This window comes from Eptesicus fuscus, chromosome 7 (genome assembly GCF_027574615.1).
Source record: "Eptesicus fuscus isolate TK198812 chromosome 7, DD_ASM_mEF_20220401, whole genome shotgun sequence".
Taxonomy (NCBI): Eukaryota; Metazoa; Chordata; class Mammalia; order Chiroptera; family Vespertilionidae; genus Eptesicus; species Eptesicus fuscus.
In genome coordinates this window covers 89,148,874-89,162,402 of record NC_072479.1, presented here as the reverse complement: position 1 = coordinate 89,162,402, position 13,529 = coordinate 89,148,874, and the positions used below count along the sequence as shown (strand labels likewise).

The 13,529-nt window shown below is 43.3% G+C and overlaps 1 protein-coding gene and 1 non-coding gene across 5 annotated transcripts in view; one reads left to right on the top strand and one right to left on the bottom strand.

Annotated features, from left to right (window-relative positions):
- CCDC38 (coiled-coil domain containing 38) overlaps positions 1-13,529 on the top strand; it is a 41,100-nt gene that overhangs the window by 4,834 nt on the left and 22,737 nt on the right. For 3 of the 4 annotated variants that reach the window (XM_054719373.1, XM_028150298.2, XM_054719372.1), the window contains 6 exons: positions 3,097-3,197; positions 5,084-5,246; positions 7,225-7,289; positions 9,522-9,685; positions 9,791-9,871; positions 13,112-13,275. In XM_054719373.1, the coding sequence (XP_054575348.1) occupies positions 3,097-3,197; positions 5,084-5,246; positions 7,225-7,289; positions 9,522-9,685; positions 9,791-9,871; positions 13,112-13,275 (738 nt within the window). The remainder of the gene's footprint in view (positions 1-3,096; positions 3,198-5,083; positions 5,247-7,224; positions 7,290-9,521; positions 9,686-9,790; positions 9,872-13,111; positions 13,276-13,529) is intronic. The other variant, XM_054719371.1, reaches the window with a different exon arrangement.
- LOC114232723 (small nucleolar RNA SNORA26) lies at positions 8,730-8,855 on the bottom strand. Its single transcript, XR_003618813.1, has one exon. It is a non-coding gene; the product is annotated as a small nucleolar RNA SNORA26 (small nucleolar RNA).

Genomic DNA, 13,529 nt, shown 5'->3' with positions numbered 1-13,529 from the left:
TGCTACCCAGTAATCATCAGACATGGTCTCTATGCAAAGAATGTGTAAACTACCTGCTAAGAAAGTTCTCTTCTACTTCTCAATTCTCAAAAGAAAGCTCTTTAAATCCAAGGGGCATTAAACTGTTGCATTTAGCAAGATCGCCAGTCTTTCATGACATAAAACCATTTATTCAATTATTTGTTACTAGAGGCCTGGTGCATGAATTCGGGGTGGCCTGCGGGGATTGGACCCCAGCTTGTGTCCGAAGCCTCACAGCCCCGCAGCCCTGCAGCCCCGCAGCCCCGTAGCCCCGCTTGGCACCCTGCCTTGGTCTGGCGCTGCCTGCTCACCTGCTCCACTATCCCACCGTGGCCCGCTCTTGTTGGGGCCCATTGGGGCTGGCAGCGCCTCCACTGCTGCTCGCTGCCAGTGCCACCTCACCGATGCTGGCCATGTTCTGCGCCACCCTGTGGTGGTCAGTGCATGCCATAGGGAGTGGTTGAACACCACCTGAGGAGACAATTTGCATATTAGGCTTTTATTATATAGGATCATAAATGAAATGCATAACTACGCTTTATGAAAATCTGTCCTCTTCTTCCCTTCCCCAATCTTTCCCTTCTTACCCTTCCACTTCTTTACAAGTATTCAAGGAATTAGTATTTATCAGTATATAATAATAATTTTTTTTTCACTTATAAATTTGTCAAAGATTTAAAAATTGGGTAACGCCAAGTTTGTTACGGGTAACAGGCCCTCTATAGGAATTCTCTTTGAAGGAAATTTGGCCCGATCTGTATTTAGAATGGAAAGATTTGGCTGCAAATGACAGAAAATATGAAAAACAACAGGGTTTAAACATGATGGAAGTTTATTTCTCTCTTAGGTAGCAAAGTCTGGACCTAAGCATCCCAGGGTTCATACGGAGGCTCGCATCAGGGCGGGGCATCTTCAAGCTGTCACTGGCTTATATCCTTGGTCCTGGGTGGCTGCTTCTGTGCCAGGGATCACTCCCACCCATACTCCTGCCAGCCAGGAGGAGAAAAGAAGAGAGAGGGGATGAGCATGCCCCTCCCTTTTCGGACACTTCCTAGAAGTTGCACTCACCACTTCTCCTGACATCCCCTTGCCCAGAACTTGGTCTGATATGGCTATACCCAGCCCCAAGGGGGGGGCATGTGCCGAGTTAGAATTATGGGTTTTATCCCTATAGAATAGACCACCAAATTATTGTTATTTTTAAAATATATTTTTATTGATTTCAGAGAAGAAGGGAGAGGAAGAGAGAGATAGAAACATCAATGATGAGAGAGAATCATTGATTGGCTGTCTCCTGCATGCCCCCTACTGGAGATGGAGCCCACAACCTGGGCATGTGCCCTGAATGGGAATTGAACCGTGATCTTCTGGTTCATAGGTCAACGCTCAACCACTGAGCCACACCGGTCAGGCCCACCAAATTATTTGAAAAGAATTTCAATGGAGTGTTGGGAGATTTCCTGAGGTATATTGGAATCTATCTCCCAAGGAGGACAGGCTGAGATTAAAAAAAGGGGCTGACAACTCCAGAATGAAACAGTCTATTGAGGGAACTTATGGACAGAAAAGAGTCTTGGGCATCAGCAAAAAGATAGATCTCTGCACACAAAAGGGGATGGGGGCTTGATGAATGCAGCCTCCAGGAACACAGGTGGTTTGTAGCTAAGTGACTTGTGCTTGTTACAAGGTGTATTTTCCAAAGCATTAAACAACTTAATGGACCTACTTAGTGGACCTTCCAGATGATGTGGGCGAACCCCTTCCAGGGTAAACTGTTGTTTTCTGAGAGCAACTTGCTTCTTAAGATGGCCTTGGTCAGGGCAAGCACCAGAAACCACTTTGCCTAACATAGGGTCATGTCGGCAATTTAGTCTGCAGATATGTTTGCATAAGTACTTACAGGTGTGTACAAGAATAGTCATCGCAGCATTGTTTATAATAGCAAAAGGCCAGCATCAACCATATTGGTATGGGATTGGTTATATAAAGTATGATACATCCAAGAAGTGGGGTACTAGATAGCTATTTCTTTAAAAAATATATTTTTATTGATTTCAGAAAAAAAGAGAGAGGGAGAGAGATAGAAACATCAATGATGAGAGAGAATTATTGATCAGCTGCCTCCTGCAAACCCCACACTGGGGACCAAGCCTGCAACCCGGGCATGTGTCCTTGGCAAGAATTGAACCTGGGACCATTCAGTCTGCAGGCCAATGCTCTATGCAGTGAGCCAAACCGACCAGGGCACTATTCCTTTTTAATGAGAAAAATATATAAATGCTGATGTAAAAAGAACTCCTAAATATATTGCTAACTAAAACAAATAAACACAAGATTCAGAACAGTAGAATAGCATGTATTGAACAATCTCTGTTTCACTAAAGAATTTATATTTCTTTGCCAAGAACTGTGAAGGATTTAGCAAAGTAAACTGTTGTAAACCTTCATGTACACGTTTTTGGGTGGACAAATGTTTTCACTTCTCTTGGGTATATAGCTAGGAGGGGAATGGTAAGAGCATATGGCAGCTCTGTGTTCAACTTTTTGGGGAACTGCCAGACTGTTTCTTAAAGTGGCTGCACGATTTTGCACTCCCACCAACAGTGTATGGGGGGCCAAGCCCTCCACATCCTCGCCAGCACTCGTTACCTTTGACTTTTCTTAGGACTCTGGTCTAGCCTGAGGACCTCCCTAAGGGTATTGGATGTGTCTATTGTGGTGGAAATAGTGGTGTAAGGGTAATGGTGGGTGTATTTGTAGGGATGGGAAGAATCAACATGATAATATCTCAAAATATGATCCCACTATCCTGTAATAGGCCCCCTTATCTACTCACACAACAGATACAGTCTCATGCCCCGTGAATCTCTAAGCACTGTGCTCACTGCCCTGGAAAACAGACAGATGGGCTATGGCTCCTGCTCCCCACATCCAGGCCCCACTTCCAGTTGAGAGGCGACCGGCTGATTGGACCCTCCCCCCATGGATCCCACTCTCTCCCCCGGTTGGTGGGAGCCAGACGGTTAGCAGAGGAGAGATGACAGAAATTTTTCCTTCTTCTTTTTTTCTTAACAGATAAAATAAACGATGACTCAATCAAAAAGGGAAAGCCATATAAGATCTTTTTCAGAGATCTCTTTCTTTTCAAAGAAAATGAAATAGAGGCAAGGAGGCAGGTAAGGTTTTATTAAAATCCCAACTGGGATTTGAAAAGGTAATGTTGGAAACATACCCTCTTATCCATCCCTTTTATGAACTTTGCTGGGGTAAGGCACTGTGTCAGATGTTGATGTGTGCGCCACACAGTGCTGGGGGTTGGTGTGTGTACACACACACACACACACACACACACACACACACACACACGACAGAACAGCATCCAGCCCATGGTGGGGACCTAATGATCACCCCCTATGGCGGAAGACAGACACACCACACCACTACAATCCACTATGACAGGTATGGGTATACCCGTACTTCCTTGATTTTTAAATTATTTTTATTTTTTATAGAAAATCGTTGATCTGCCAATCATAACAGTTTGGTGTAATCCTTTTCCTTTTTTTAAAAAAATCCTCACCTGAGGATACTTTTTCATTGATTTTTTAGAGAGAGGGAAAGACAGAGAGAAATATCGATGTGAGAGAAACACATTGATTAATTGCCACCAGGTGATGTTACGTGTTTTCACTGTAGTAATGGTCTGAACATCAGATTTATGCCAAAGGCATAGTCCACAATTAAGCATGCTTTTTGGATTTTTTTTTTTTTAATCTTCACCGAGGATATTTTTAGAGAGAGTGGAAGAGAGAGGGAAAGACAGATGGAAATATCGATGTGAGAGAAAGACATCGATTAGTTGCCTCCTGCACATGCCCTGACCAGGCCCCGGGCCAGGGAGGAGCCTGCAACGGAGTTATGTGCCCTTGATCAGAATCACACTCAGGACCCTTGGGTCTGTAGGCCAATGCTCTATTCACTGAGCCAACCCGGCTAGGGCACTTCCTTGATTTTAATGGCCACATTTTTTTCACATTTTCTCATTCCTGAAATTGGGCTCCAGCTCACATAGATGGGATGTCATGCATAATTGGCAGTGCATAAAAGAACAGTGCATCTCACAATAAGTGGCATCTTAGGGTTGATGAAATACAGTAATAGAGGCATACAAAGGAAATCTAAAGAAAATGGTTGTTGGAGAGAAGAGGGAGAGGTGGTGGTGGTGGTGTGTGGTGGTGGGTGTGTGCAAAGACTCCACTGAGGAGATAAACAGAAGCAGCATTGTTAAGAATAAGTCAAAACCTGCCAGGCGGATACAGATAAGAGCCTGTATATGTGTGTATTGGGGAGCAGGGAAGAAAGACGAAATAAGAGTGGAGAAGAGGGTGTCACTTTGGAACTACGTGGTATGAAGCCACATCAGCGATGAGGCCCACTTTGCAGTGTGCCTTGCCGTTACTATCACTACTTGCATCGCGTGGTCCAGATTTCACAAGGTTTGCTTTGCTTATTCTTAGAAATAAAGGGTGAGAAAAATACCCAGGGATACTCAATAATCCATCATCTGTAGGATGATGGTTTTGTGCATGTGTCCTATAGTTTGATTGAAAGTATCCAAAATTAAAATAAAAAAAGATTCACGAAATCAGGAGGCTGTTTTTTTTTAATGTCTACTGGGGAGACATTAAAAAAAAAAAATAGCATGTTCAATCCCACAGAATCATTCCTTTCAAATCAGTGGAATTTTTAAGTCCCTGCATTTGGGGCAACATGAGATTGTCACCATAAGACCAGAGCAACGTTTTCCAGTTTCCTATTTGTCATGCACGCGTTTATATTAGAGTAAAGGTTGAATGTTGTTACATTGGTGCTCCGCGTCATGTGAGAAGGAACTGAAAAACTAAACACAATTTTTCAGAGGTAAGGACTTGAGATTGTTTGTTCAACGTACTCGGAGTGAGACAGGGACTTGTTGCACATGATATTTTGATATATGATCACTTTTAAGACGATGTTATTTTCGTATGTTAGAAACCTTTTTAAAATTTTCCCACTTGGGCAGGAAAAAGCCCTGAACCGCAGCGGGAAATTGCACCAAAAGTCGACGTTTTCATCTCGAATGAAGAGTCGTTCACACCTGAGCGAAATAGCCTACGCTGACGCAGCTGCTTCCTCGTTTGAGAAGTTTGGGCTGGATCCCACCCTGGTTCTCAGAATCACAGAAGGTAAGTCTAAATGATGGTTGGTTTAAAAACACAGTTCTGAATGTTTCCCACTCATAGCAGACTGGGTGGCTTTTCTGGAGGCGAGAAACACCAAGGGTGCTGTCTCCTAATACGGTGGTGGGGGTTGTACATGAGGGTTGAGTCCGGAGGAAAAAAAATCTATTTTAAATAAGAAAGCATACTTCCCCAAGACATAGACTGTTACTCATTTTCGTGGCTCTAAGGAAGGAAGTCACTGCCAAAATCACATAGTATTAAAGGTAATGGCTCCGGCTATTTAAATTCAGGTCTACATCTACATCTAGAACCGAATTGAAGAGAAGTCCTTCTAAAGAGAAGTTTTTTTTTTTTTTAAAGATATATTTTATTGATTTTATACAGAGAGGAAGGGAGAGGGACAGACAGTTAGAAACATCGATGAGAGAGAAACATCAGAAACATCGATCAGCTGCTTCCTGCACACCTCCCACTGGAGATGTGCCCGCAACCAAGGTACATGCCCTTGACAGGAATCAAACCTGGGACCCTTGATTCCACAGGCCAACGCTCTATCCACTGAGCCAAACCGGTTAGGGCCTAAAGAGAAGTTTTGATGGTCTGGGCCATACAACGCACATATCCAGGATCAGTAAGCTAATGGAATTACATACTTGCCTCTTGTTGCAAAGACATCACCTGTTTTAATGACCTATGCAGGCAACATGCGAACATACGACGAGCTATTAATTACTGTCTGTGAAAGAGAGAAGTCTGGGGATCAGAACAACATGGCCATTTCCTACCTTTGAGATCAAGAAGTGCCCACAAATGAGACAAAGCAGTTTGAAGCTTACAAGCCTAAAGTGGCTAATACCAGGATGATGGACTGATAAAATCTTCCTCCAAAATGAGTCTTATGCAAAATTTTAAATTTAAAAAGGCAGAAAGGGAGGAAGGGAGGGGGGGGTGGGAGGGAGGGAGGAAAGAAGGAAGGAAGGAAGGAAGGAAGGAAGGAAGGAAGGAAGGAAGGGAAGGAAGGAAGGAAGGAAGATCAGTATTCAGGATTTGCTCTAATAACTTAAACATTTCTCTAGCTCACAAAGTCCAGGCACTTTCTCAAATTGTGAAAAAAAATTTTTTTTTCAGAGAACAAGAAGACCATTTAGGAAGGAACTTCGGGTTCAATAGTTAGTGTGGGAAAGGGAAGTATGTTAACTTATTTAGAGGCTCTCGGAGGTGCATGTTCTGCTCTATTGTGTGAAAAGGCAGCAAGCGATAGGTGACAGGGTGAGGTCCGTGACTGCACCGCTGAGAGAGCAGGTCTAGATTCAGTCTGTGTCTCATGTCTTCAGGTCCCCTCTGTCGCGTGGTGAACCCTAAGGCATCAAGAGCATTCTAAATGACACATGACACGTTTTAGAAGGAGTTATGCACAAAGCGGCTCACTGAAAACATCCCCGCCAAGCTCGCAGCTCCGAGATAGCGGCTAGGAGGTGTGGCGTTGCAGATGACTCACAGAGCGACTGGCCACTGAGGGGTAAATGAGGTAGGGTAGGCTCTCAGAAAGGCAATAGTAAAACTGTTTGGTATTATCCAAGGCCATCTGGGCTCTGTCGGCAATGGAAATCAGGTTGTCAGTTTCTGCTGATTTTACAGATAAGGTACTTGGGCATTTTCGTTTAAAATACAGTCCTCTTCAGCTGTGTAATCTTGGACAAGCATCTTTACATCTCTGAACTTCAGGACCTCCCATTCAGGATGTGGATAGGACCTTACTGGGGTTGTTGTTAGGATTAAATAAAACGATGACTTAAAGTGTCTAAGAAAATTCCTGGAATAATATGGACCCAAAATAAATGGTAGTTACTCTTATTAAGTTAGTTTTTAAGTCCAGATCCAGTACATAAATGTATGCAATAATTTAATTGCATGGCTTTTATTTGATACATCTTTGAGGGAGAATGAACTAAACCTAAGTCAATTTCAATTTTCTTTAAAGGTGCAGACGCAAAAAGGTCTCTCCATGAATTTATTAATGACCAGAGAGGCAGGTTTCTGCTCCAGGTAGTACAAAGTAATTTTTTCTCGCCATAGTCAAATAGAAGACTTCTTGCATAACACTGCCAAATTCTCACCTCGCCCTTTTATTTTTCCATCACATGCCCAGATCTATTGCCCTTCCTCTCTCCTCCTAAGCCCACTTCAGTCAGGCTTTGCCATCATCATTCCACCAAAACCACTTTTGCCATGGTTGCCAAGGACCGTGCTACTGCCAAATTTGAATTGTGGCCCATTGGATCACTTCCTCTTTCTTGAAACACTTTCCTCAGCTGGTTTCCAGGACCCACTGTCTCTTGGTTCTTCCAGATCACTGGCTGCTCACCCCATTCACAGTCTTCTTTCCTTGTTCCTCTCCGTCTTGATCTCCAAATGTTGGGATGGTCCAGGGCTCACTTCCCACCCTATGCTCCATCTACCCTCCTCCCGGCCCAAGTTTAAATTCCACTTCCATATGAGCAACTTGCAATGTATTTCTCCAGCCTGACCCTCTTCCCTGAATTTCAGACTCACAAATGCAACTGTAGTTCTTAATATCTCCACTTAGATGCTCGCCAGGCAGCTCAGACTTCGCGTTTCTAAAATGTGGCCCCTGCTGTACCCTTCGCTGTCCTCGAAAACCTGCATCTCATGTGTTGCTCCCTGTCTTGGTAAACAGCAATTCCACCGCCGCAGCGGCTTAGGCCCAATATAGTGGCATTATCCTCAATTCCACCTCCTTACAGCCCATACCCAAATAGACTTTTAAATATTTGCTTCTGAATATATCCATGATCACACACCACTGCTGCCACTGTCGTCCATATCACCAATATCTCTTGCATGAATTCTTCTAACTTCAAAGCACTGGTCTCCTGCTTCCACTTCCCCCCCCCCCCGCCTCGCCCCCCGCTATGGTCAGTCTGTTGTCCACGCAGCATTAGGAGTCTATTCTCACCCACGCCCCTCCTCTGCTGAAGACCATGAATGCCTTATCTGGTGTCCAGCTCTCTCTCTCTCTCTCTTCTGATCTCTCTTTTGCTCCCTCTGCTCCAGACACACAGGCCTCCTTGCTGTTCCTGGGACACATCAACCATGCTGTGGCCTCAGAGCCTTAGCACAGGGGCTCTTCCTTCTGGGAGAACATTCCTTCCTCCGATGTCTGCGTGATTTGCTCCTCCTTCCTTCCAGTGTCTGTTTAATTTTCACCAGATCAGGGAGGCTTTCCTTGGCTACACATAATGGCAACCCCTGCCCTTACCCACTGGACCCCTTATCCCCTTTAATAGACTCCCCCCATCTACTGGAATGTACACCCCGCAAAAGCAATTTTGTCTATTTTGTTCATTGCTCTATTAACACCACTGAAAAAAAGTCCTGGCACACAGTAGTCACTCAATACTTGGTGAATAAAGTAATAAATGAAATATGTGGGGGGTTTTTGTTGTTGTTTTTGTTTTTGTTTTTAGCTGTGACTCCAGACAGGATCCAAAGAGGAGTTTTGCCATCTCTTCTCTGGGTTTTATGGAGACTTGCTTCATTTACCCTTCTGTGTTAGCCTCTTAAGGCACTCAGTCAACCTTAAAAGGGCACAGGAGAAATATGGTTTTTTTTTATAAACATGTAGTATCTAATTATTGGTTGTGTTACTTTAAAATTATTTCATTTATATGGTTTTAGTTAATTTATATTATAATGTATGTTGCTTTGTTTATTTATAGTTTATTTTCCATGCATGGCATTAAAAGCCCAACGGGATCCTTCTATTCTGTACTTAAAAATATAGAAGCGTGATGTCAAAGTTAGATCCGGGTATCTGAACGGGGCTCTTTGAGGTTGAGCGCTGCCACTCTTAGGCTGGCTTGGAGGAACCTGATTCTCCCCTGGTACTTCCTGTGGGAGGAGCCTCTGAGGTTGCAGACAGCCCGGTTTCCAATGCTCAGAGCAAATAGGAGGGACACTGTGGGTAACACCAGGTGGGCCTGCTCTTTGGGGCAATATGTAGCTATTTGTGATTTGTGGGGACCAGCCATTTTGGAGCAATATTGAGCCTCTTCATAAAAGTGAAAGAGAGGAATTAGTCTCCCGCCTATGATCTCCCGAATAAAGGCCATCGCCCCACCATGTGGGCATCCCATTCTTTCTAACCCCAGTGCCCACTTAGAATGCAAGTTACTTCCCCCTGTATGATGAGACTGTTGACGTGTGCCAGAAATGTGAATACTGTTCCCGATGCACTTCTGTTTCCAATATTCCCAGTATGCTGTGCAAACCAAAAAGAATACAATCACCAGGTATGATAAGCACATACTGACGAAGGAACGGCAAATCCTCAGGGCAGAAACAAAGCTCCAAGAAGACGCAATTGCCTTTGAAGAGTTCCTTCGAGAAAATGACCAGAGATCCGTAGACGCCCTTAAAATGTTCGTGTTTTCACTCTAGCCACATCGCCTTTTGCCTCCCTCTTTCTTCTTTTCCATTTCTCAGGACACAACACAAAGCAAACTAACAAATGTGTCCCTTTTCAGTGCAGCACAAGAAACTATCAACAAGCTCCAAATGACGGCGGAGCTCAAGAAGGCGACCATGGAGGTGCAGGCGGTGAAAAGGTGAGGCCGCACCCCAGCTTTCTCTTATCGAGTGTGCACACCCCATCCCGTCCTGTTTGTGCCTAGCAAGACCTGAGTGGGAATGACTCTTATCAGTGGTGATTTCATACACTTGACCACATTTTTAAAATGAGTAATCTGTTGATTGAGGATCCTCTCTGACTGTGTATCAGGAGAGTACAGTGATGTCTGGCGGAAACCTTTCTCTAACTTGTCAATACAGAAGCCAAGAAATTCTTTGAAAAGAAGAAAACCAACGTTAGGAGTAAACGAATTATTTTCTAAGTGTCCTTTCTCTTTCATTCTAAGGCGCATTTCTTCACACATTTTAACATCTCTGCAATGGGCGATTCATTTTACAATGATCTTACAATTACAATTGGCAGTATTTTGTATATTTATCCTCACACTTAGAGGAACCTAGCATTGATATTAAAAACCCAGATCAGCCTTGACTGGTTTGGCTCAGTGGATAGAGCGTCGGCCTGTGGACTGAAAGGTCCCAGGTTCGATTCCAGTCAAGGGCATGTACCTTGGTTGCAGGCACATCCCCAGTAGGAGGCATGCAGGAGGCAGCTGATTGATGTTTCTCTCGCATTGATGTTTCTAACTCTCTATCCCTCTCCCTTCCTCTCTGTAAAAAAATCAATAAAATATATTAAAAAAACCACACACACACAAACAAACAAACAAACAAAAAAACCAGGTCATAATGACCAAAAAAACCCCCCAAAATAACCACCACCACCAACAAAAGGAATTGAGATAAAATTATGATACCACCTGCCACACTCTCAGTATTTAGTTTTTTCCAACCTGGATGCTTTCTTCCATGGTCACATGGATCTCATTTTAAATATCTAAAGAAGCTTCCTTCTGTCATCATCCTTGGGCAGTAATCTCAATGATTCCGGAGACTCTGTAGTCTTGGAATCAAAGCATGCTAGAACTTTTTTCTTTTTGAGAATGGTTAGCACTGCTCTAAAACCAAGTCCTAGACTTAAACTTATGTCCTGGCTCTTTTGGGAGAAGGACAACAGCTTGTCTAAAATGCAGCAAACGACCTGGAGGGCAGCTTCTTTGAAACCAGTTGTTTCTAACAAAATGTATGTTTCAAACACATTCTGGCCACAGTGGCCTGGTCTATGTTAGGAGCTAGTTGATGGCGCTCCCAAGAGGGAGAATTCCCTTCTCTCCTTCGCTCTGTCTATTTACAGAACTAGAGTAGCTGCCTGTGGTTGAATAAAGTACTGTATTTATGCACAATGGCCTTTCTGAAGCGAGCTTGCTGATTGTTTTCGAGTCTCATCATCTCAGCGAGGTGCAGAAGCTAGCTGGTAACAGAGCCAGGGATGCAAAGTGCCTGCTATCTATTTCCTTCTCTCTTCATGGGCCATCGTGACCCTCTTCCGCAGGGAGGGCTGGGAATCTGTTTACAAAGGGAAAGGGGGCTGGCTCTTTTGATTGGAAGCTGGGCAATTCTAGCCAAAATTAGCTCTGCTTTTTAAAAAATATATATATAATGTATTTTTATTGATTTTAGAGAGGAAGGGAGAAGGGAGAGAAAGGAAGAGAGAGGGAGAGAGTTAGAATCATGGCTGCCACCTGAATACCTCCTACTGAGGATCGAGCCTGCAACCCAGGCATGTGCCCCGACCGGGAATCGAACCTTGACCTCCTAGTTCATAGGTAGATGCTCAACCATTGAGCAACACTGCTGCACTAGCTCTGTTTTTTGTCGCACACCTGGGAGGCTAAGTGGTGGTATAATGAGGGGCTCCCACCGTCTTGTGACTGGTGATCCATGGGCTTCTTTAGATATTTAACATAAATCAAGTAAGATACACTTGACTATAGAAGAAAACATCCAGGGCTTTTTTTGTTTTTGTTTGTTTAAGATTTTTTTAGAGAGAGAGGAAGGGAGAGGGAGAAAGAGAAACATCTATGTGAAAGTAAATCATCGATTGGCCGCCTCCTGCATGCCCCCTACTGGGACTGAGCCTGCAACCCAAGTTATGTGCCCTGACTGGGAACTGAACCAGCAACCTTTTGATGCATGGATTGATGCTCAACCAACTGAGCTACACCGGCCAGGGTGAAAACATCCAGGTTTGACTCTTGAATATCACTCACACACTAGGGCTTTAGGATGCTTCTGACCCAAAGAAGTACTGAAGCTGAAGATACTGATATAGGAGTAATATCGATAAGCATATTGAATATTGAAGAATGTGTGTGTGAATAAGGAAGGCTCAGAAGGATAAGGGTGGAGCTCGCTTTCCTGAGGGCCTTCATTGTTATTTTAAACACTAGAGGCCTGGTGCACAAAATTCATGCACTGGATCGGGCCTAAGCTGGCAGTCAGACATCCCTCTAGCAGTCCGGAGCTCTCACAGTCCAGGACCCCTCACTCCTTACCTTTCGCCTGCAGCAGAAACGGGAGAGGCTTCCGCCACTGCTGTTGGGCTCGCCAGCCTTGAGCCCGGCTTCTGGCTGAGTGGCGCTCCCCCTGTGGGAGCGCACTGACCACTAGGGGGCAGCTCCTGCATTGAGCATCTGCCCCCGGTGGTCAGTGCACATCATAGCAACCAGTCATTCCACTGTTCAATCAATTTGCATATTAGGGTTTTATTATATAGGATTCCTTTTGTGTCCATGTTGAAATCTGATTATGGGAAAGCGATGTGAGGCTGGGAAAAGGCTTTCAGTCCAGGTTTGAATGCTGGGCTCTACCATTTACCAGAGAGATGACTTTGCAAGTCAATCATTTCTTCTTCCAAAAGATAGGAATGATAATAACTATTTTAAAGTGCTTATACTGAGGATGAAATTGTATCTGTAGCATGTCCTGAGTATTGCCCAGTACATAGTAGGTGCTCATTGAGTGTTAGTGTCCTTTCTTCTCCTCACACAAGTACCATCTTTTGCTACCTTCTAATGTCTCCCTATGTCTAAAATGAAATACAACATTTCCCTCGGAGAAAAAATAAGTAGAGTCAAACTATCATCAGTCTACCCTACCTGTGCATATCCTGGGGCATGAGTTATTCAAATATATTTCCTACTGGTTATTTCTTCTTATCTCATATTTTATTGATGTTCCTATTTTCTTGGCCATACTTGGAATTTTTGTTAAGTAAATACATAATCAAGAGAATGAATTTTGTAAAACCTTTTTATAAAAAGTGAACATGCTTTCACACAGATATATCTAATTATATTTTCATTTCCTTTGAGTAGTGAAATATCAAAAACAGAATTCCTCCTTAGAGAGTACATTAAATATGGACTTTTTCTGATGAAATTGTCTCCAAAACATTGGCAAATCAGGCAAGCGCTGAGAAGGGTGAAGATGTCAAAAAGCAAAGAAAATATAGAGGAAAATCTTTCCAAAATATTAACAAGTGAGTCACATTCTTCATTTCAATTTAAGTAAATGTCCCTAATTCTAAAATGTTCAGTTGCAATGTTTATTTGCTGATTATTAATAGTCAGAATTTCTATTTCAAATACAACCTGAACAAGGATTTTCACTGTCTCTGTGATTATATATTATTAATTTGGAAACTCAGGTTAATTTCAGATATAAAGCAGTAAAAATATATACATGGAGCCATAGAAAATATATTATTTACAGATGCTATGATAGCATACCTAG